Source organism: Aspergillus wentii (genome assembly GCF_001890725.1).
Source record: "Aspergillus wentii DTO 134E9 unplaced genomic scaffold ASPWEscaffold_1, whole genome shotgun sequence".
Taxonomy (NCBI): Eukaryota; Fungi; Ascomycota; class Eurotiomycetes; order Eurotiales; family Aspergillaceae; genus Aspergillus; species Aspergillus wentii.
The window spans coordinates 3,902,823-3,925,784 of record NW_024467832.1 but is presented as its reverse complement, the minus strand read 5'-3'; the positions used below and the strand labels follow the sequence as shown (position 1 = coordinate 3,925,784).

At 50.7% G+C, this 22,962-nt stretch overlaps 9 protein-coding genes across 9 annotated transcripts; 5 read left to right on the top strand and 4 right to left on the bottom strand.

Annotated features, from left to right (window-relative positions):
• Positions 1–130: 130 nt before the first annotated feature.
• ASPWEDRAFT_35055 (uncharacterized protein) lies at positions 131–1,247 on the bottom strand. Its single transcript, XM_040834142.1, has 2 exons — positions 1,001–1,247; positions 131–865 (listed from the first exon to the last, which is right to left on the bottom strand). Exons 1-2 carry the CDS (start codon positions 1,058–1,060, stop codon positions 365–367), a joined length of 561 nt encoding a protein of 186 aa, XP_040695176.1. The 5' UTR covers positions 1,061–1,247; the 3' UTR covers positions 131–364.
• A 414-nt stretch (positions 1,248–1,661) lies between these two features.
• On the top strand, positions 1,662–3,341 carry ASPWEDRAFT_35054 (SDR family oxidoreductase). Its single transcript, XM_040834140.1, has 6 exons — positions 1,662–1,816; positions 1,868–2,126; positions 2,174–2,337; positions 2,385–2,584; positions 2,636–2,786; positions 2,839–3,341. The coding sequence occupies exons 1-6, from the start codon at positions 1,762–1,764 to the stop codon at positions 2,949–2,951; spliced, it is 942 nt and encodes a 313-aa protein (XP_040695175.1). The 5' UTR covers positions 1,662–1,761; the 3' UTR covers positions 2,952–3,341.
• Positions 3,342–3,408: 67 nt separating this feature from the next.
• Positions 3,409–5,885, top strand: ASPWEDRAFT_35053 (uncharacterized protein). Its single transcript, XM_040834139.1, has 2 exons — positions 3,409–5,772; positions 5,856–5,885. The coding sequence occupies exons 1-2, from the start codon at positions 3,558–3,560 to the stop codon at positions 5,864–5,866; spliced, it is 2,226 nt and encodes a 741-aa protein (XP_040695174.1). The 5' UTR covers positions 3,409–3,557; the 3' UTR covers positions 5,867–5,885.
• Positions 5,886–6,276: 391 nt separating this feature from the next.
• Positions 6,277–7,934, top strand: ASPWEDRAFT_269763 (uncharacterized protein). The gene is made up of 2 exons (XM_040832931.1): positions 6,277–6,775; positions 6,830–7,934. The coding sequence occupies exons 1-2, from the start codon at positions 6,536–6,538 to the stop codon at positions 7,730–7,732; spliced, it is 1,143 nt and encodes a 380-aa protein (XP_040695173.1). The 5' UTR covers positions 6,277–6,535; the 3' UTR covers positions 7,733–7,934.
• A 563-nt stretch (positions 7,935–8,497) lies between these two features.
• Positions 8,498–12,004, top strand: ASPWEDRAFT_101520 (GTPase-activating protein; the record flags this gene model as incomplete). Its single annotated transcript, XM_040827396.1, has 3 exons — positions 8,498–9,293; positions 9,344–9,695; positions 9,748–12,004. The coding sequence occupies 3 exons, from the start codon at positions 8,498–8,500 to the stop codon at positions 12,002–12,004; spliced, it is 3,405 nt and encodes a 1,134-aa protein (XP_040695172.1).
• Positions 12,005–12,041: 37 nt separating this feature from the next.
• Positions 12,042–12,424, bottom strand: ASPWEDRAFT_269744 (uncharacterized protein). The gene is made up of 2 exons (XM_040832930.1): positions 12,219–12,424; positions 12,042–12,166 (listed from the first exon to the last, which is right to left on the bottom strand). Exons 1-2 carry the CDS (start codon positions 12,320–12,322, stop codon positions 12,079–12,081), a joined length of 192 nt encoding a protein of 63 aa, XP_040695171.1. The 5' UTR covers positions 12,323–12,424; the 3' UTR covers positions 12,042–12,078.
• A 945-nt stretch (positions 12,425–13,369) lies between these two features.
• ASPWEDRAFT_64736 (GTP pyrophosphokinase) lies at positions 13,370–14,787 on the top strand (the record flags this gene model as incomplete). Its single annotated transcript, XM_040838762.1, has 2 exons — positions 13,370–14,732; positions 14,780–14,787. Exons 1-2 carry the CDS (start codon positions 13,382–13,384, stop codon positions 14,785–14,787), a joined length of 1,359 nt encoding a protein of 452 aa, XP_040695170.1. The 5' UTR covers positions 13,370–13,381.
• A 213-nt stretch (positions 14,788–15,000) lies between these two features.
• On the bottom strand, positions 15,001–17,104 carry ASPWEDRAFT_167508 (uncharacterized protein; the record flags this gene model as incomplete). The annotated part of the gene is made up of 2 exons (XM_040830155.1): positions 15,001–16,891; positions 16,938–17,104. The coding sequence occupies 2 exons, from the start codon at positions 17,102–17,104 to the stop codon at positions 15,001–15,003; spliced, it is 2,058 nt and encodes a 685-aa protein (XP_040695169.1).
• Positions 17,105–17,513: 409 nt separating this feature from the next.
• Positions 17,514–22,922, bottom strand: ASPWEDRAFT_99184 (putative Rho guanyl nucleotide exchange factor; the record flags this gene model as incomplete). The annotated part of the gene is made up of 2 exons (XM_040839644.1): positions 17,514–18,524; positions 18,570–22,922. The coding sequence occupies 2 exons, from the start codon at positions 22,920–22,922 to the stop codon at positions 17,514–17,516; spliced, it is 5,364 nt and encodes a 1,787-aa protein (XP_040695168.1).
• Between the last annotated feature and the right edge of the window lie 40 nt (positions 22,923–22,962).

The following is a 22,962-nucleotide window of genomic DNA, read 5'->3' as shown; positions in this document are numbered from 1 at the left end:
CCTTTATGCCTCAGGCGTGAACACATATGTACCATTTGAATTGAATCTATCATGTTAGTATTCGTACTGGGACAGTGGTTTTTTATTGTTTGAGATTATAATTTCATTTCGCTTGTAGTCAACCAACACCGTACCTAGCAATAGACTCAAGTATACATAGCCCATAAATGACAAAAAGGAATTATGACAAACTAGAAAAAAGACAGTATAGAAGATAATAGAGATGTCAGTGTGACTGCATCATGGGGTCAGTGTAGAATCCACAGGCCATGATCAGAATCACTTCCCATGGCCACTACAGACGGCACTCAGTTCAGACTGAAAGATGTCTGAATACCGAAGAGTCCATGTAATTCAAAGCAATTCACTTTTTGTCACCCCAAAGTCCCACGATTCCCATAGCAAGTCCAAGACCCGAAAACCAGGCTCTGGCACAGTTCAGTCTACGCTCACGGGTCATTTCCTGCTGGATAATCTCGCCATTGACATTATTCTCCTCCGCCTCGACGAGAACAATATCCTCATCCTTCTTCGCAGCAGACTTGCGGCAAAGGCGGCCACATCCGACGTCCTGCGCGACGCTCTGAATCCAAGCCACGAAACCCTTTTGTCTGTTGAAGAAGAGGTCGACGCCGTACGAGGCCAGGGTGGATGTCACGCACATCCAGACTAGATAGGGGTGTTTGCGATGTTTCGGGGAGATGCAGTACGCGAACAGGAGGCAGCCGTTGGTGAGGTTGGCGAGGCGCAGGCCATGTTTGCGGTTCAGGCGCTTCACTTCATTGAGAGAGCGAGCGGCATTAGCGGAGGTAGGGAGGAGTTGCAGAGAGGGGACGGTGATGGTGGATGTGGAATATGAGAGGCCCTGAGATCAAATTTGTTAGTCTCGGGATTGGGATTTGATGGCTGTCGCGATATGAGAAACGACGCGATTGTATGGGATGGGTAATAGCGCATTTAATGGATGATTCTTGCAGAAATAAGGTGTGTTTATTCATACCGTCAGGATACCCAGGGAAACAGTTCCAACGAATTTGGTGACGGTGATGGGACACGCCATGATGGAGTCGACTGTCGCGAAACGACTTGAACGTGGAAAGTGGCGGATGCCACGCGATAGGAGAGGTGGGATTGAGAAGTTGGGAGAGGCTTTTTATCGAGTACTCGGAAACCAGCAGGGGAAGCTGGTTAAGATAGAAGATGGCGTTGATGCTGAGGAAGAAGTTGTGTTTTGATGTGTTGGAGGTGGAGAGCGAAAAGTGACGTCGGAACCTGAATTGGTGCTGGTCCAATCGCAGCACGGCAATTAGACGACGATATGCAACGAATAGAAGATGGGATAAACAGAAATAATTGTTTATTTTTCATCTATGAATTCTATATTTTGATATATTTGATAGGAATACTAATAACCTAAGTGTTAGCGCTAGTGTTGGTTGTATCGGTCGCATATACTGCGTCGTAGCTTCAACATCATATTTCCAGAAATGTATAGATAACCAGAGATCTTCATGAAAATAAGACACTATCATATCTTAATCCAAAACTATATATCGATTAGTGATACTCTTCAAGATGAATCGTGGTGTCCGAGGTTACAGACCGAATGACCGTCCAACAGCCGCGGCACTTGACGCTGTGGGGAAAGCCAGTGTGACAAGTGACAATGTCCATCCATCTCTGCTTCAACTTTGCGATAATCCATCAAACAACAATCTTTCCTAATAATCAAATAGACATACAAATTAAAAAGTATTCAACATGCCGATCCCTCAGATCGAATACATGAGCGACTCCTGGAAAGACGGCCTGTTCGGTGAGTATCGTCTCTCCCCCAGCCAACCAACTCCTAACTGACCGTCGCCAGCAAACAAGGTTGTCTTTTGCACCGGTGGAGCCGGCACCATCTGCAGCGCCCAGGTTCGCGCGATGGTCCGTCTTGGAGCAAATGCGTGCATCGTGGGCAGAAATGTCGAAAAGACCGAGAGCGTAGCCAAAGACATTGCGACGGTCCGTCCGGGGGCCAAGGTCATCGGCGTCGGTGCCGTGGATGTGCGTAAGGTCGAGAGTCTCCAAGACGCAGTGGCTCGCTGTGTCAAGGAGCTTGGGGGAATTGATTTTGTCATGTATGATTTGTCTAAACCAGAAATATCCTCATGCTAATAGTTTCCAGTGCTGGTGCTGCGGGAAACTTCCTGGCTTCGATCAACCAGCTCTCCGCCAACGCATTCAAGTCCGTCATCGATATTGATGTCCTGGGTTCCTACAACACTCTGAAAGCGACTATCCCCTATCTGGTCGAGTCAGCAAAGAAGCACAGAGTCGACTCGGAGACTCGTAAGTTAACGCGACGCTGAGGATGGCTCTTACTGATGAACATTTAGTCAACCCCTCCCCACTGGGCACCGGTGGACGCATCATTTTCATCAGTGCAACACTCCACTATAAGGGTTCACCATACCAGGCTCACGTGTCGGTTGCCAAAGCCGGTATCGATGCCTTGTCGCACAGTGTCGCTATCGAATATGGCCCCCTGGGCGTGACATCCAACATCATTGCCCCAGGACCAATTGCTTCGACAGAGGTATGTTGCTTTCCATGATACATATATTAGACTTCCAGCTGATCTCTATAGGGACTCGATCGTCTTCTCCCCACGGACGAGAAAATAGCCTACGTTAAATCCCAGCCTCTGGGCCGTGTTGGCTCAGTCCGCGACATTGCAGACGCAACCGTATACCTGTTCTCAAACACCGGCAGCTATGTCAGTGGACAAGTTCTCGTTGGTAAGTACTGGACTATCTCTATGCTCTTTGATACAAACACTAACATTCAAAGTCGACGGCGCATCCTGGCGCACTCCCGGCTCAGCCGGAAAGCGAACATACCCCGATTTCCTCCTATCCGGGGACGCAGTTCAAAACGTCAAGGGACAAAAGTCCAAACTTTGAGGGGCTAATAGATAGAACTGTCTGAGTATGGAGTATTGAGACATCATTATAGAGCCTTTGCTGTAATATTGCATTCATTCGATATTTGTTTCATCATTGTTTTGTTTCGGGTCAGACTAGGACAAAGACAGACGAGCCGCTCTTTGCTAATTCAGAACAATGCATCTCGAACGTGTTATTTTAATAAAAAAAGTATGTGACTTGGTTTAGAACAGACAATCATTCTTTGTTCGTCTTGACAATAAAATTTGAGACTGAGTATAATGAGCGTCTAGTCATCTGCCAGTCAAGGGCAAAGAGATGATTGTTTTGCAATGAAACGGCCAACCAGACATTAGCATCGAGAATATTCTTTTGATAATATAGTGTATGCCATGATAAATAAATCCCTGTATGGCTTTAGGGTACATTGTAGCTCAGCAAGACAGACTAGAATGGCATTTATATATTTTAGAAGACGGCGAAGAGGCATATTTATTGTAAGATTCGAGATGAAACAAACCAGAATAGTCACAATCAACTCTTTGTCAAATAGATGAAAGGGTTTGTGGACATTTCCCATCCAAAGGAGACAAAGGACTGAAGACGTAGATATATATCACCACAATGCCCACGGATGTCTCCATCACCATTTATCACGAATTGTCTTACTTACATTCCCCAAATCTACTACCGTTTACAACCATGCCACCCTATTCTTCCATAGAAGACCCCTTTGACTATACAACACCCGATATGCCTGGCAAGCACCACCGGAGAAAGGTAAGAGGACCCAATAACCACGACCCCGTCGACCACGAGGAGAGGGCTGAATTCTACCGGCAAGAATGGGCTGAACAGAACGAGGAAAACCGCAGATATCAGTATCAAGCGTTACAATCCGACCGCAGATACGAGCATCAGGAGGCGATGATGAAGGATCTTGCAGATGATAACGACAGGCTGCAGATGGAGTTGGAGGAGATTCGTGAAACGAAGAAGAAAGATGATGAGCGGATGAGGAGGATGGAGAAACAAGCCAAGGACGACGATGTCGACATCGGCAACTTGTTGAACGAAAATGAGGATCTCAAGGAACAGAATGAGCGGCTTTCGAAACGGCTCGTGTTAGGTCTCGAAAAGCAAAGGGGCTTGGAAGAGGAGGTTGCTGCTCGTGGTATCATGATGGGAGAGTTTCAGGACAACCAAGACAAGACGAATCCTGAGCTGGAGAGGCTGAGGAACGAGGTATCGTTTTATCACGAGGAGCGGAAGCAATTGGGCTACGATGTACAGCAGTATGTACAGAATCTGGAAGACGAGAATGAAGTATTACGGCAACAAGTGGCTAGAGCTTCAGGGCTGATCGCCAAAATTTCCAGTCAATCATGGCGGGGGTACAGCCAGGCTTCGGCTCTTCAGCATGTCCGGGCACAAATGCAGAGCCAGCGATCACAATCACTTATTTCGGACGAGGAAATGGAGGATGTGTCGGATTCCCAGTCGCATCACGGTCAGTATCCTGGCCTACCTACCGCAAACTATGCACACCAGATGGACCTGTGTTCGCGGTCTCCGAGTCTTGTTCCCGAGTCAAGTCGGTTTCAAGGAAGTTATCACGACTCGATTGTTTCTCAGACAAGGCCTTACATTCAATATCAACACCAACTAACGGATGCCAATGCACACTTATACAGACCAGGAGTAGTAGTGACAGGGCCACACCAATCCCCAAGCGTTGGCTCCAATGAAGAATATACAGATCAGTCTGGGTCAGATTCAGGACTAGATGTCACTCAGTCAACACGACCACCCTCACAGTCCACGGATCCCACAGAAAGCGAAACTGTGTACGAGGACAGGTCTGAAAGGTCTGGGTCTGGAGAATCCGAACAAACCGAGGAAACCTCGGACACCAGTTACTCGTCTGGATCCGAAGATGAGATTGAATATATACCACAGGAAGCACGGATTATCAGCGACACCGAATCGATCGCTTCAAGCGTGTTAAGCATTATGGATTTGGATAGGACTCAACCAAGTAATCCTTCGCTGTCTATGTCGAGCCATTCGACAGGAGATACCAGATCAGAACAAAAGCTGCCATCGCGTAAACGACGGAGATACGCAATATCTGATGATGAGGATGATTTGTCCGAGGAGGATCAAGAAGTTATTGCAACACAGAGGGATGCCAAGGTTTGCAAATTCTGCGGTATGTCCGATAAAGGGAGCCCGAAATCCCTCACGACGAGGTTCGAAGGACTGTCGATCAGCGATGATAAATGTGCACCCCAGCCAAAAGAGCCTCTATCTGAACAGCCCGATCAGAATATAGAGGTTATAGATGACATAAAAGAAACCCCACCGGCTTCAAAGGCAGTCCAGACCGAAGAGCAGCCGGTGATATCACCACCTACGAAATCAGAACATCCTCGAGTGAATTCTCTTGAAACTCAGATCGAAGGGAACATCGATATGAAACCCAACAAAGTTCAGGAAAGCAACCCCCTTGAGATATCGAAGGGTGTGGAAGCCGAACCACCGATGAAGCTCAGCACAGTCCCTCCGACGTCAGATGACCCAGTCTACCTTCCGAAACCGTACACGATGAAACCTCGATGGAGTTTCAGATCCCCGCCGCTCTTCATGGGAAAACAGGACATCATAAAGCCCAAGCGCAGTGATTATCATGGAGCTGGAACATCGATTTTCACGGCAGAGACGGGTGCACTCTTGCCAACCACATCCCCATCACACGTTGAGCAGAGTGGCCGGTCTAACGCCTGTCATGGCCATGGAGAGTACAGAAGCGTAGAAATGCAGATTGGAGGTCAGTCTGGGCGGTTAATGCAGCAATCATATCAGTTCAGTGGACAGGAGTGGTGGAGGATAGTCATCTTGGTTGGGTTGTGCATATACCTGTGGTACACTAAGAAGGATCATCGTCAGTGGATGGAACACAACGAAGTACCTCCATACACTATGTTGCATCTGGAGCGAGGCCAAGGTCCTGATATTCGATTTTTGAAGAGTCTGGCCTATGACGTTGAGAAGTTGGTTTTTGACCGTACGACACTGGGATGAGCATTGATGTGTTTTCGTTGATATCATTTGTCTTGACAGTTATACTTGACAGTTATATTTGACAGTTAGTTATTATTGATTCTCGTTCTGAGCCTGCCTCATATCCACGAATAATAATAATTCCTCAACATCATCGTCGTCGTCATCGTCAAAAGCTTCATGCACAATCTATTTCGGGCAATTGCCCCCACGTGATAGCGCTGCTGCCTCAGGCACCAAGGCCCCAGTATCGGAACGAACCATCCCTGATCCGGCGTAGTGCCGCGAATAGACTTGCGTCACCAGCTCCGCCCCGGCGCGCCTCCAACCAATCGCGTTGTCGCATTCTTGTCGCCGGGCTCTTATCCCTTCCCAATCGCTCCTGGAAGCATTCGTCAACCCCCTCCTGACGGTCGATCAGTTTTATCTATTTCATCGCCCTTCATCAACGCTTGATCTTGTCATCGAAGAAAGATACTTCTTCTCTTGTCTTCTCATCACGCTTCTTCATGTCCATCGTTTAACCTATTTTCCCGACCATGCACCTTCGTTCTTTTGTTCTTGGTGGCGCTATCGCCCTAGGCGCCAATGCGTTCGTCGTCCCTGAAATCGAGGGCGATGTCTTTCCTCCTCCCAAGGATGATCTGATGGACATTCATCCCGTGGATGTACAGATCGCTCATCAGGAGCAGGTTGAGCTGGCCTGCACTGAATGTCCATTCCGGGAAGTTGATGAAGATGGAAAAGTCAGCTGGACTGACGGCTTCGAAACGTCTCTCGTAAGTGGATCCCTTTCTTAATCACACTAGAACCCAGTATATTGACTGTCACAGTCGTTGAGCTTCTCCGTTGAAGATGGCTTCTTGTTGGCCAACGGTCGCCAGATCTTCCCTCCCCCTCCTCCCGCCCGTATCGACGCCGTTCAGCGTCGCGAATCTGATGGCGAGGAATCCGAACCCATCCCGCTGGGATATGCGCTGGAGATGATCCCTCTGGCTTCTCCCCCCGAAGAACCTGGAATGGAGCTCCTTTCGATCCGATTCACCGTCCTCGACTTGGATGGACACCCCGTTCCCCTCGACACCGTTTCTATCACCCTTATCCACAACCTCGAGGGCGACCTTTATCTCGCCAAGACCGATATCGAGGAGACCGGCCTCGACAGCATCTCGTGGAGACAGTGCCGCGGAAAGCCGAACTGCTTGAGAAAGCTTCTGTTTGACCGTATGCGCAGCTTGTTCGCCTCCGCAAAGGACCGTATGATGCGCATGGGATCGAGACTGGCTGGACCTAAGGGCTGCCACCGTGGACCTCACGCCAATGGACCTCACCATGGTCCCCCAGGTTTCCCCTTCCCCGGGCCTGATGGCGAGCCTACCTTCGCCCCTGAGGACCACCCTGATCGATTTGGCCCCTCGCACCATCACCACCACCACGCGCACCACATGCACCACGGTGGTTTGGACCGCACCATTTCCCGTGTCGTCCGCTTCATTGTTATTCCCGCCATTTTGGGTGTTCTGGCTGGACTCGCAGCTAGTGCTCTCGGTATGCTCGTTGGCCAGGCCGTTGTATTCCTGTGGCTCCGTTACCGCCGTGGTGGCTCTCAGCAGTCGGTTTCCAATGAGGAGCGGGGAACTGTGTCTGAGAAGCAGGGTCTGATGGCTGATGCTTCCGATGAACTCCCACCTTACACCGACGATGCTTCAGAGCACCCAGTTGACTCGAAGAACTAATAGAACCACGAAGGAAATGCTTGATCAAAATGATTATCTGATTCAGATATCGGCTGGGCGCGTACAAAACATAAATGTTACATGGAGTCTACTTGGCATGGAACTGTAGCGGATAGGTCACATTATGCTTTATTTTCTTTTCTTTTCCCTCTTTCTCATGTCTTTTTCTTCGATGTTGGTTTGAAACCACTTGTTTTTCATACACATAACTCTTTCATTCTTCATCTGACGAGTTTCACTCTCCTTTCAACCCTGTTTCCTATACTCTAGCGTACTACGTCGGTCTCCATTGGCAGCTTTGCCGCTCGAATAAATTGAATACATATTTCCTGCATGATTCTACATACAAGTAGTAGATCCCAAACTATATTCTGCATTATTATCTCTGTGGTTTTAACTGCCGCATGATCGCATCCGATGTCTCACCTCCGCAGCAAGTCACGTGGGCTTCGCGGATGCCTGCCAGGAACACTGATGATGGCAACATTCCCCTCCGCCATCCAACATCATCTTCTTCACTTGATTCCCCCTGGCGGGTCGCAACTCGAGAACCCCTTCTAAAGATGCTGCGCTCGTTTCTAAAATGACTTTTTTTTGCGTATTTTACCATCTGTGGGCACCTTTGCATAGCAATCATTGCCCCGGCTTCTAAGCTTTCATTAACCTCCCGCCGAACTCTCCCCGACGTCTTTAGTCTAACGGCCCTCGATTGTTCTCCAACTCCTCTCCTACTAGTCCCTGAATCTGGCCTCCCACACCGGCATCATGATGCAATGGACGTCTTTCGTCCAGAAGGCTCAGTCTTTGATTGACCCGGCTAACTTCAACATACCAACCCTCAATTCCTCCGATCGCAACCCCTCCAAAGCTTCCTTGTTTCGCCAGCAATTCCGTCTTCCCGATTCCCAAAATCCATTACAAGAGATAACAGCCGAGTTAATCCTTCCAATCCCTCATACTTCTTCTGCGACCTCGGGTGATCGGCTGGACCGTTCCGGCAATCGCTACGCGGGAAGGCTGCATCTGAGTGAACGATTCATTTGCTTTTCTACCCAGCCTACCAGCTTCGTACCTTCGGCGAGCCTGAGTGCTTCAACCCATTGGACCGGTCAGACTCACGGCACTGGACCTTCGGGCAATGGATTTACCATCCCGCTTTGTTGCATCCGCCGAGTCGAGCGGTTGAATAGTTTGAGTCATGTGTTCTCACTCGCATTGACAACATGGAACGGCGCATTGGGGAAGCAGCAGGAACCCAACTTCGTTCCGCAGCGATTTACCATCCAGTTAGTTGGAAGCAGGCAGGCCTGTGAACGATTCTGCGATGGCCTGAAGAAAGGATTGCGGGAAGGCATGAAGGAAATAGAGAACCTACGCATAGTCGTAGCGGACTGTTATTCGGAGTACTTGCTCTCTGGGGCAAAATCAAAAACTGAAGAAGGCGGCTCGGGTGAGCGTCAACCACCAGATGCTGGACTGGGCATGATCTTCCGCTACCCCGGAGATGCTCGCAAGCTTCGCGATAGAAGTAAAATGCGATTATGGGGTGAATACTTTAGAGGTACGAATTGCTTCCGTTGGCTGACGTATTCCAAAGCTCATCAAACTTAGAAAATGGTCGCAATGCGACTCTGGTTAGACAACCCACGTTTCACAAGCTGATCAGGGTTGGTCTTCCGAATCGCTTGCGTGGAGAGATTTGGGAGCTGAGCTCCGGCTCTCTATACCTTAGGCTGAGGTCACCGAAACTATACACTCAAACTCTGTCCAAATTCTCAGGACAAGAGTCTCTCGCCATTGATGAAATCGAAAAGGATCTCAATCGCAGTTTACCAGAGTATCCTGGATTCCAAAGTGAGGAAGGCATCGGGCGCTTACGGAGGGTCCTTACAGCCTATAGTTGGACCAATGCAGAGATTGGCTACTGCCAGGCCATGAATATCGTCGTTGCAGCTTTGTTAATGTTGGTGTTTCTTATCCTTTCCCCGCCCAGCGAACACTGACCATTCAATCAGATACATGTCCGAAGACCAGGCATTCTTCTTACTGTCCGTTCTGTGCGACCGTCTTCTGCCTGGTTATTATTCGACAACTATGTACGGAACCTTGCTCGACCAGAAGGTGTTTGAATCCCTCGTGGAGAAAACAATGCCTATTCTGTGGGAACATCTCGGAAAGTCTGATGTGCAGCTTTCTGTTGTCTCGCTGCCCTGGTTCCTTTCACTTTACATCAACTCTATGCCGCTGGTGTTTGCTTTCCGAGTCTTGGATGTATTCTTCCTTGAGGGGCCAAAGGTCCTGTTCCAGGTCGGCTTGGCGATTCTCAGAGTCAACGGAGAAGAGTTGCTGGACGTGCAGGATGACGGGTCGTTCATTTCAGTGTTGAAGTCTTATTTCTCTCGCCTGGATGAATCCGCCCACCCGCGCTCTGAGAATCCGAAATTGAGAGCCATCACACGTTTCCAGGAACTGATGGTTGTGGCATTCAAGGAGTTTTCGGGTATCACGCACAATACCATTGTTGAGCAGCGTGACAAACATAAAGACGCAGTGTTGGAAAACATTGAAAGTTTCGCCAAGCGCACCTCCATTCGAAACTTGGGACCAGACAGCAAACGCCTTAGCATGGATGATCTGGGAATTATTTACGACCGGTTCTACGAAATTCTCTATGATCACCAGCAAAAGCAGAGGGTCGTCGAGGAGGAGAAGAGACGCCAGGAAAAGAAGAAGGCCGAACGAGTGTCGATTCTCGGACCTCCCGCCGATGCAGAAGTCGGCCGCGTCGGTCTTGGTCCAAGCCCTAGCCATATGGACTATGACGCGTTCAGGAATTTCCTGGCGAGTACCTCAAAATGGGCGAAAGGCGACTCGCCTGGACCTTCACGAAAAGAGTCCGCAGCCGACCAAACCTTGTATGGTTTCAGAGGTTTTGGCAAGGCGCCAACTAGCCGGGCCGAACCTGCGGATCATGAGTTTATGCAACGGCTGTACCGCAAATGGGCTAAGGATCCGTCTGAGGGGCTAAGCCTGCAAGACGTAGTAAATGGACTCGCACGCCTCAAGGGCCCGCGCGATATCATGAACAACATCAACTATTTCTTCGATCTGTATGATGACAGTGGGAATGGCAGGGTTGATCGAGAGGGAATACTTAGGATATCCGAGGCTTTGCTCTTCCTGTCAAGACGGGGATTTGACGGCACTATCACACCCAGCCAGTCATTGGACGAGCCGAATGGCGGGAATGAACGCCAAATGGAACAAGATAAGTTGAGCACGGATGAAAGGTTCTTGGGGAGTGTCAGTTCATTTATCCGCCGCTGCTTTGAGTATGCGGACCCCAGCGTGCCAGAAGGTCCAGGGTCAGAGGATAAGGGCACGGAAGACAAGAGTGAAAACAAGGATGCGGAGGATACAGCGGACAAACTTGGGGCATTCAGTATTGGAGATGATGAAGATGATCTGATCGACATTGATGAAGAAAAGCCAGAAAGTTCCACTGAACCCAAGGAAGATGGCCAAGCTGGCGAGCAGCAGCACCAGCACCAGCAGGACCGACATGCAACCGAATCCGCCAACCCTGCCCTGGATCCCAACAACCCCCTGCACATTACACTTCCGACTTTCCGCATGGTGATTCTGGCCGATGAACTTCTGGAACAGTTTTTCGATTCTTTCTTCCCTCAATCATTCCGACTCGGAGAGCACCCACACCCAGCATCACTGGCATCCACTTCGCTATCATCTAACCTCACTACCTTTTCCAATGCGGGCCAGGCCAAACCCCAGTTCAATGCCGGCTCTAACGTGTCTGTCGCCGGAGCCTCTGGAGGAATTGTTCCTCCGGGCAAGGGTCTGCGTGGGGTTCTGGATAACATTGTGTCTGATGGTATCCGCATGGCGGCGGAAGTCAAGAAGAAGATGGACGAGGCGCAACGTGAACTTGTTCGTGAGGAGGATGACGAGGAAGAAGAAGAGGACTATGATCCCCACCGTACTGCTGGCCAACCGGCACCGTCCATCGTTGGCGGTATCTCCAGCTGGGGCGCAGGGGCGTATGGCGCAGACCCCGAACAAAGGAGCGTCCGCGAAGCCGATCGAGACTTGCTTGAGGGAGCCGAAGTTGTCAGTGTGCGCGGTAAGGATGAAGCATCACTTCTGGATAAGGACGATGAAAAGACAACAGCGGCTGAAGGCAGTGGGGAGAAGCAAGAAGGAGCGTCTGATCAACAAGGAGTTCTCAGTAAGACAGTTGAGTTTGAATCATGATACACGTTTGAGCATATTATACAGAGATTCTGGGCTTTTGGAAGAGAAGCATGTACCATTTACCAGTCATTACCCTAGACGACTTGATATCTCAGATTTGATTGTTTTATTGAATACCATGTTTCATATCTTTTTTTATCTGCACTCCTTGTACTGGACCGACTGCGATGGAAACCTGTTAAAGATGTCTTTTTTCCGCAAGATGGTGACCAACTTTGCTGCATGTTGTTCATCGTTGGCCAGAAAGACACATGTCGATCCTGAGCCTGTCATGAGAGAGGCAAGTGAACCGGCTGTCCTGCCAGCCTGCAACGCCATCGCAATGTCTGGTAAGAGTTCAGTCAACGGTTGTTCAAGACCATTAACCAGCTCATCCAGAAGAAGCTGCGGTGCAGTCGTTCCCCAGGGTGTATTTATGAAGCTGAACTGTTTGATGTCGAAGGGAGGATACTAGATCTGGCGTGTGGTGGATGACGGTGTCTGAAGCAGTTCAGTAGAACAGGCGTGGATATATCCAAGAAGATGCTGGAGAGATGCAGATATACAGATCGTGTCCATGAGGATATGGTGGCATATCTATCTCGCCAGACAGAGCCATTCGATCACATCTTCTGCATTTCCGGCCTGCAGTTTGTGTCGAATGAAGAGCTGGACTTTATCCTGGCCAGATGTTTTCAGCTGGCCAGACAGTCCATCACAATCTCTCTTCCAGAGAAGCAGAAAGAGAAGATCATCTCTTTTGGAGTCCCGTTTGGATGGAAATGTGCATATAACAACGCCGTATTTCGATATGATAGAATATAGACGATAGAACTATTCCGGAATATCAGACCCGCTCAGGGCGAGGGGAACATGTGGCAACTTTCAAAGCCAAGTCCACGAAGATGGCCTGAACCATGGCTCGATGGAACAAATCAATGCTTCCACCATTCTGACCAACATTCTAGTCCGTTGGTCGATACAGTCTTGCATCACGATGACCACGTTGACAACATGGCATGAAAAACTCAAATATAACATAAGATTCAAACCACTGATATACTTATATCTATACAGGTGCATAGGTAAAGGATAGACCTCACGATTATTTCACCTGAGATTCTAGAGCCGAATCGACCCACTTAGCAGAGGATGAGATAGATTCCCGACTCGAGTGTGGCTGATAGCGGGAACGACAGTGGCAAAGTGACAGTTGATTGATATCCAGTACAAAAGGTCTGGTCTAGAACCAAGTGGTTAGAAATCGTGTGTCTAGGTTTGGCTTTGAAATAAACAAAACCAGGTACAGCTGCGGGGCAGATGCTATAAAGATGCTATAAAGATGGTCAGGTTGCTTTGTAGAAACTGGCAGACTCGTAGCATCAACTGGCTTTCACCATGGCCAACCAAGCAGACCAAGTCCGTCTTATAGACGCTTTTGTGGAGGAATATTATGAAACATGGTACATGTACGATCGGGCAGCTGCGATTGCACGAAGCCAGTGCATCAAAGCCCTGGATTCGCAAGGCATCCGCCAGATCACCACGTATCGTGCAAAGAGCCCCGAGCGGCTGAGGGAAAAGCTACTCCAACGACTGCAACGGCGACCAGGAGGATACCCGGATCGGAAATCGATCAAAACGGACATTGTGGATCTGGCTGGCGTGCGCATTGCCGTGTATTTCCCGGACGACCGCCACAAAGTGCAGAACCTCATTCGCCGTCTCTTCCACGTCAACGACGAGATCCGCTTTCCGAGAGAAGAGGACTCGGCGGTCATCCATGAGTACCAGCGGGAATTCCAAGGGTATCGGGCAGACCACTATCGAGTCCAGTTACGCCGAGAACAGCTCAGCGAAGTCAGTGAGATTCCCCATGGGCCATGCAGTGGCGCACCACCGGTCGATGCCCTGATTCATGTCCCCATCGAGGTCCAAGTGGCATCGGTGTTGATGCATGCCTGGTCCGAGGTGAATCATGATCTCGGCTACAAGGCCATTGACGGGGAGCCCTCGCAGAATGAGCTGCAGATCCTGGATGGCATCAATGGCCTGGTGAATGTGAGTGAGTTGTTTCTCCGCCAACTGCAGAATGCGGGCGAGTTACGCGTCTCGTATCTCAAACAGACGTTCACCAACCATTACGAGTTGGGCGCGTTTCTGCAGAAGAATCTGGCCGAGATTGGCGCCTTTGCCGTCGGTCCGATGGACATCCTGTTTATCGTGATCCAGTCGGTGGCCTTGGACTCGCCCAAAGCGTTGCGGCCGTTTGTGCAGAGCTGGATGAAGAAATCCGCCCAACCGGGCGAGGCCGCCGACGTGTTGGGCTTCTTGAATCACATCTTCACCGGCCATATGCCCACGGGGGAAACAGAGGTGTCGAATTGGCGGAGGATCCAGAACATGGTGAGGGATGCGAAACTGACCGGCGATTATGGTCGACGACGAGCCATCTTGCTGGAGGCTGTCAAGGTGCATGATGCCCTGGCGCAGAGGGCAGGAAGACCCAAGCTGTGGCAGTTTAACGGATCGTCCCCAAGCCCGGATCGCGCGTACTGGCTGTACTGGAGCGTCATCAATTCCAAAGATTACCCGGAAGCAGGCGTGGCCAACATGGACCAAGCCGTGGATGAACTGTGGAAGTGGTTTGAAGGCAGTTCGGATATGAAAAAGCGGCTGTCGCTGGCCATCGCATCCGTCCAGCAATCCTCGGTTGGCGATGAAATCATGCGGTCCAGACGACTGAGCAGTAAGTCATCTTAAGGATTAGGGAAGCAGGACTAACAGAGTCTACAGTCTTCTAGTCATTGACCATATATGGACCGAATTGGCAGTGAGAGAATGTTACTAATCTGAAATCAGTTTCTTTGGTTTGGCCAAGGACTTTGTTCTTCTTGTTTTAACTGGCTTAAAAATATTGGACCTTCAAAAGATGTTCAGTAAGACATACTTCACTTGCTGCTGGTAGAATGCCATCATAGTCGGTTTCCGTGCGTAGAATAGTGCAAGGAATTGATCTATAGATTAAAGACATCCAAAAGAACATTCCTCATCTGCCCATCCCTCAATGCAGCATACACAATGCTAATATAGCTCCCAATCGACTTCTTCCCCTGCTGGGGCTGAATTGTGGGATGGTCAATCAATCCTCGATGCATTGGAACATCCAACGTCTCGCGAACAAAGATATACAGCTTCCTGGACGAACTGCAGAGATATTTCTTGGTCGTCTGACGCTTGAAGAAACCCTCTCTGGTCTCATCGTATCGCTCTCTCAATATCCTCACCGTCCTGTCTCTCCACTCGTTGACACTTTGTATGTCTCTGGATAGCTTCACAACAACCCCAATCGAGTTACCCACTGCCACCTCAGCCCGATCAGCCAAATCCCTCGTGCTGTTCGCATCCCAATGACCCATCACCTCCTGCCACACTCCCTGAATCCCCTCATCGCCAGCCAGCTCAGCAGTGACAGCCTCCACCTCCCCCTTGACCCCCCGTACAAACTCCCCATACATTGCCCTCAAATCCACCGCCTGACACAACACATACAGATACGTCGCCATCATCAACGACACCACCTCCACCGTCTCCCCGGTATACCGTCCCGCAATCAGCGCCAGCGAATTCAGCCCCTGATTATGCATCTCCGCAGACTGCACATGGTTGCTGACCGGATGCGCCAGATACGCCAGTTCCGACATGTACGACGCCATGTTGATATCCACGCCCTTCAACGCAAACGATAAACTGGGATCATCCGCGCTCAGGTTCGGCGGTAATCCTTTATTCAGCATCGGATTGATAATCTCCGAACACTGCGAGAACACCATCCGTCCGATCATCTGCATCGCTGTCATGGTCTTCTCCATCGCGGACGTCACAGACGCAGCCTGAAAGTTGCCGCCATGATGAACCTCCTCCTTCTCTGCATCCAGCAACGGATTATCCGTCGTCGAGTTCAACTCCGTCGTAACCTGCGACAATGCCAGCTTTAAATTCTCCAACTGAGGCCCTATCCACTGCGCTGACGTCCGCAGTGCGTATCGATCCTGCGCCAGCCCTGTCGATCCCAGATACGCCCCCGTCACCATCTTCGAGTCCCCCAGAAAGCGAAACATATTCCCCGCTGCCTCCTTCTGGCCCTCGTGAGGCCGTACATCCCCAATAAACGGGTGATAGTTGTATCTCGTCCCCAGCAACGCCTCCGTCCCCATCGCCGTCAACACCTGCGCCAACAGGACAAGCTGATTCGCCTCAAACAGAACCAAACTTGCCATGCCGCAGCTAAACGCCGTTCCATTAAGCAGCCCCAGCCCCTCTTTCGCGTTGAATTCAACCGGAGCCAGTCCTATCTCCTCTAACGCTTGCTGAGACGAAACCATCCGTCCATCAGAACACCGCACCATGATATCCGGATTCCCCTCCAACGCACCCGCAATATACGCGAGGGGAGTCAAATCCCCAGACGCAGAAATACTCCCCCTCAGCGGAACAACAGGCGTCATATCATTCTCTAACAGGCTCAGAATCCCCTCCACCACATGCATCCTCACGCACGAATGGCCCCGCAGAAGCGAGTTACACCGTATCAGCATCGCAGCCCGCACCGTCGACACCGGCATAGCGTGGCTTTTTACCTCGTCCAACATACCCATACCCATACGCATACCCGAAGAGTATTCCCCCCGATCAGCAGGAAGCACAACAGCACAATTATGATGCTGGATCAGCGCCTTCTGCAACGCGGGATAATCCGCAGTCCGGGTATCTGCGCTTCCACCGAAACCGGTCGTCACGCCGTAGATGATTTCGCCGTTGACGAGCTTTTCATTGAGGACGCGCACGCTGTGGTTCATGCGGCCTGCGATTTCAGGGGAGGGCGTTATGGCTGCTTTGGTGTTGTGGCTGGGATGGTTAGATTTGTAGTATAGATAGGGGGGGAGGGAGGTACATGGCAACAGCGGTGACGGAGGTGATGTCGAGGGATTCTCCGTCGAGGATGATCTTTTCATTCTCGTGGAGGATGGTGCGGAGCTGGGTGTAGGAGTTGATGATGGAGGATGTATAGGTTTGCTTGGATGGAGTGTCCTTGCAGAGGGAGTCGATTGAGATGTTCATTTTGAAGACAGGTGGATGTATTGATTGTGGGATCAGAGTGAAGATACTTTACATCAACAGAAGAAGTTGATCGTCGATGGATGAAGATGATGAGTCTTCATCCGAATATCGGTGAGCTGCATTGACAACTCATTCGTCTGACAAAAGACGAATACGTGTAACATTATCATCAGGACTGTCATTGCAGACTTACATATGTAGAATACAGACGAAAGAGAGATATTAATTCAATATGTACACCACATCCAACCAGATCCAAGATATATGCATGGCAGACTACCAATAGACAATATGTAAAAGATAAGTGCAATCCACCGGCCATCAGTTTTGGGATTAAATACTATTCCGTTACGGCGTGAAGAACATGACTCGTCAGATTTTGGACATCACGGAGTACTCTGTACTGCGGTTAATCCTTCTGTCCCTCGTTCTCAATCAGTTCGAGAACGATCAGACTCCGCTCAAACTCAGGATGCTGCATGCAGATCTTGACGGTGCGTCCGGAACTCGCCATCGACACTCCGTTCGTGCTGCCAATCAGTCCGCTCGAAAGGTTGACTCCTCCCGCGGTGTTGGTCGGTACACTGTTCGCGCCAGAGCCGGGCATCTTGCTGCCATCGTCCAGGCAGACAACGTTGTGTCCGGGAATCACCTGCCGGAGTCGGCCGTTCATCGCATTCCGCACCTCCACAAAGTCTTGGTTGAACAATATCAAAAACTTGCCGTACAGACACGCCGAGTGGGCTCGTCCCACAAACTCCATGACCACACTGCGAGATACATCTCCGTGCTTGTTCACATATACCGCACATTCGTTGTACGCCACTAGGAACTCGCTATCACTGAGACGGAACAGACCCAATGGTCGTAACTCCTTGATCCGCTGCGCTATGCTAGTCAGGTACTTCTGCGCTTCCGGCGTCTCAGTCCGTAAATCAGGCACAGACCATGTCTGCTTCTTGTCGATGGTGAGAATCTCAATGCCTCGATGAGTCGCAATCGCCAGCGACGAGTGGAACATGTTAATGCTGTAACTCTCAGCAGGAATATAAAACTCGTCATATTCACGGAAGAATTCCGTCTGCGAACGTCGAGAATGGAAGAATCGGCTTCGACTGGTAGATGACTTTTGCAGAACGGGCTCAAGAACCTTGAAAGTAGACGACAGTCCATCCCGCTTCTTATACATCACCAATGTACGATCCTTCATGCGTCCTGCAGCAAAGAATCCTACTTCTCGTCCTCCTGACAGTTTCTGTGGTGCTTTCCGAGAAGAATCTGACGCACTCGGCGTAGGCGCACCATTGGCCGGGCACACAGCATCCAGGTGATACGCAATCAACGACTTGTCTGCAATGAGAAGGAAGAGGTTGAACTCCTCAAACACCGCAACTTGTGTTACTCGCATGATGGGTATAGCCTAACACGTTAGCATCATCTCATCAATTCATCGAGTAAAACTCACTCTGAACCAACCACGAGGGTTGTTGTATTCTGAAATATACACCCCGTAATCGGTACCAATAGCACACATCATCCGACCTGGAGGCTGCTGGAAAACCGTAGACGAGTGCACGGCAGTTCTGCAAATAGGCATCGGCCGAGGCCCCGCGCTTGCATAACGCTCGTCCACCTCTTTGATTGCCCGGTCCAGAGGCGTCCCCTTGATGGTCACACTCGTGGATCCCGACGAGTGATCCGAGTACCCAAACGCAGCATCGGCAAGCACACGCAGTCTGAATGGCTCTGCATTCTGCGCAAATAAAGATGCAGCATGCTTCGTCTTCGCTTCAATGATCTTATCACACCAGTCCTGTCGGCTCTGCGCTGAGAACGCATACAGGGTATACGTGCCCTGTTCTCCAAGATGCTTGATCTTAAACGGATACAAGATCTTGTCATCCTTCGGGCTCTCAAGAACAGTAGTCGGAACAAGCGTCTTGGTGGAGGAAATACCAGAGTTTCCAGAGTTCGCCGAATTGCCGCTGTTGGTATGTGTCAGAGGACCAGGCATTCCACCACGCCCGACGGCCTGCGGCGGTGTGACCGTTGCAACACCCCTAACCGAAGATTTGACAACAGGGTCGTCATTGGTACTTTCAAGCACCAAAAGATCCATCGGAATCGGCAGTTTAGATACATCATAGTTCTCATACTTGGCGGTCTTTGACTGGTCTCTAACAACAACAGTCTTGGCCAGAATGAGATAGTGGTCTAGCAAGATCGCATGCGTATCGACAAGGAATCGTGTCCGTGTACCCGGTCGTTGCAAATCGCCTCGGAAGATAATCTCGCGACCCAAGTGCTCGAGATTCAGCTCCACCTCCTCTTTCATTTCCGGTCTCAACTGCAACTTAGAGGACAGCTCCATCAGGTCGACCTTCTTGCTCGTTTCGCCGACCTTGTTGTCACACTCCAATGCAACATGCTTGATTTCGTCAATTGCTTGCAACAAGTTGGACTTTTCTTCAGAATCCTTGAGCATGTTCTTATGTACTGTAGACAAAAGAAGGGTATACCGCTGAATTCGAGTAATAGGGGCTTTGAGATACGTATCCCAGCTGAGACGGTGCGAAGACTTGTGTTCCCGGACATGGTTCAAGAAAGTCCGGAAGTGAGCGTTTCGCTCGGCTTCTTTGCGGACTAGATAATTAGCACGAGGAAAGGTCGCGGCATATTCAACATAAGCCACTTTAGCCTTCCGAATCCATTCTCTAAAGATATCACTGAATCCGACGATAAACGGCCCTTGCTCCTTTTGGCGGTATTTGAGTTGCGCAAGAAGAAAGTCCTCGTTAACCTTTTTAACCGCATCAACCCTCCCAAAAACGTCGTTAAGAAATTTAGGCAAGCGCTTGGGGTTGATCACCGATGGCGACATGTTCGCCAACTGATCCCGATACAGCTCGCGAAGAACATCAAGTTGTCCAATGAACGCATCCTCTGTCGTCACAATCTCATGCAAGTTATTCTGGCGGTCGATTTCCTTCTTCGGGTGCGTTTCAAAAACTTCTTTCGACACCTTGTAGAAAGTCACCCAATCCTCTGCCTTCTTCTGCGGCTCCATCATCTGCGTCTTCAGGTTGACCTTCTTAAGCGTCCTCATGCAGTGGTGCGAATAGCAGCGTCCAAAGACCTCGCTCTCCTGCTCGTGCAACTTGGACGAGTAACATCCCGTGCCTGTAATCTGGAAGAGCACGCCCGACAGGCTCCCGCTGCCAAACTTGACCCATTCCTCATCCTGAACCAAAGCCTCCTCTTCCAACATGTTCTTCACTACACGGGCTGCAAGTGTTTCGGCATCCGCAATGTTCATAGTTGGTACTTTGTGAGTAAAAAGTGCAACAATGGCATCGACGATAGCCTGCTCGCGGAGATCCGTCTCGTCTTCACTCAGTTCCCGAATCCAAGCAAGAACCGCACTAAGAGCCCACGGCTCCGTACATCTCTTGAACTGTTCCGACGATAGCTTGGTCAAGTTGAACTTCTTGCGACGTCCTGGAATCGTGGGAAGGTCGAGCGCTATGGGATCAGCCTCCGATGGATCAAACTTGAGGTTCCCATTGCTTTGCTGGCGGAGCAGCTCTTGCTGCAGCCTGTACTTGGCTCGGTCTGCGTCGGTCTTGGATCTGATAGGGGGGTCAGTACGAGGTCCAATAGGATGACTCGACAAGGACGTCGACCGTGGAACTTGAGTTGGGCTGGGCACGGTCTGTCCAAACGAGTTTGGAGAAGCGGGGAAGTAAGGCTGTGTATACTGTGCTTGAATTTGCAAGTCACCCTGATCCTGATGCCGGTACGTCCCAGCCGGCATAAGATGTGGAATGACGCTGGCATTGTTCACTGGTTCCACGGGCGCAGGAGGCAGCGGTCGCATCCCCGGATGGAAAAAGAGATCCTCCGGCATTCCCCCTTCTGACCCTTCACTCGTTGAATGGTGATCGGGATGCTCCTCATCACCGTAGTCGAAACTCATGCGGCGGCCATAAGCACTGGGGGGTGCTAACCCTCCGGTCCCACCATGGTCCACCCGGGCATGGGAATGTCCCTGGTGGAACTGTCCAGATCCGCGGCCGTAATTAGGATAGTCATAGTCATCGGAGTAGTTCCCACGGTCATCAGAGCCAGGCGTGACAGCAAGCCGGCCATCATCGCCGTAGTCATCATGACTGTAGTCAGCCTCATCCCCATATCGATGCCCTTCATAGCTTCCGTACACCCCCTGGTCGCGAGATAAATAATCCCCATTGCGAGAAAATTCCTGTTCCGGCGATGGGGGAGATGCGTAGGCATCAAATATGGAAGCGTTTGTGTCCCGTCGAGTGAACCGGTGCGCTTTTTCCTCCTCATCTGCCATTTGCAGCATGGCCAGTCCGGCCTCGGCTTCCGCGTCGCTATCGTCGCTGTATGCACCATAGTTCACAACATGACCGGTTCCCGTCTCCATACTGCCGTTTGTATGTGTGTGCCTCTCATCTGGAGACAAACTCGCATTTGCTATCGGGCGGCCGTATTGATCCGTTTCTTGACCATGAGACCTCGAGCTGTGGCGCCGTGCCGTTGCCATCTCCTCAACCTCATGCATCAGGTCATCGTATCCAACGTCTTCCTCGGGTCTTCGACGCAAGCTTCCAACTCCATTCACACCGGCCAACGGAGCAGGTTCATCCGCGTCGGGCGGTGGGCCAGGCAAAGGTCGTGATTGTGGATGGCGAGTCAGTGTATCCGTCCGTCGTGGTGACAATTGAGGTTGATTCTGCGATATTGGCGGCGTAGGCAGGGACCGCCCCGATCCAGTGCGAGCGGGGCCGGGCCATTTTGGTACATACCCTTCATCATGCGCTGGGGGTTCGGGGGGTTGTTCATCGTACGGAGAAGCCATTGCAGCTTCGGTGCGGCGAGGAGACTGCGAAGCGTATGCGGAGACCTGTGATGAACGAGAGTAAGAAAGGGATGTCCTCGAACTCAAACCGGGGGTGAAAACGCTTCCCGAAGCATAAGTGCTGGGTGACGACGGAGTACCGACATTATACGCTAACGATGCCGAGGCCACTGTCGGTGAAGCGGCTTGCTGCGAAGCATAGGCATACTGTGAATCTGTCGAGTTGTTCGTATATGGTACGGCCGGGCGGCTTCCATAGGGATGGTCCGGGCCTCGAGGGGGCGGGGGCGGAGGTGCCTGAGGCTGAGGTAGGCTATATGGATGCGGCGTCACAGGAGTCTGTGCGTAATGTGACGCGGCATTCGTCTGGAGTTGTGTATTCAACGACCCGTATGCCCCAACAGTAGGAGATTGATACGCAGCCGGCTTGTATGGTTGATGTCCCGATCCAGCCGAGCCTGCACCATATGCCAGCGGGTTGTATCCCAATTGTTGCGACGGAGTTGGCGGCACGGCGTATTGCTGAGGATTATACCCCGCCTGCGTTGGTGATGTCGCAATGGACGACGCATAGTAAAGTCCCTGGCTTTGGGAAGCTGCCCGGGCACGAGAGACGTCTGTAGAAGCTCCCTGCGCGTACAAGCCATCATCACGGCCACTGTTAGCAAGACTGTACTCCTCTTGTCCCTCCCCGCCCTTGTATGCACCCGCTCTTACAGTATATCTTGGATTTCCATCTGCAGCCATCATATTCTGTCCCTGGGAGTTGTCGAAGAGCGCAGCGTCATCCCCCACCATATAGCTAGGCATTCGTCGAAGGCCATGGGGGTTCTGTTGGGAGGACTGGGAGGTGTAAATACGACTCGGCTGCGGCGCGGCGGCAGAATTGTTGGACTGGCCGTAGTACGGCGAATGGCCATTCGGATAGTGCGCCATAGGTTTGAAATCAGACCGGACCAGGTCTGGAAAGACGTCT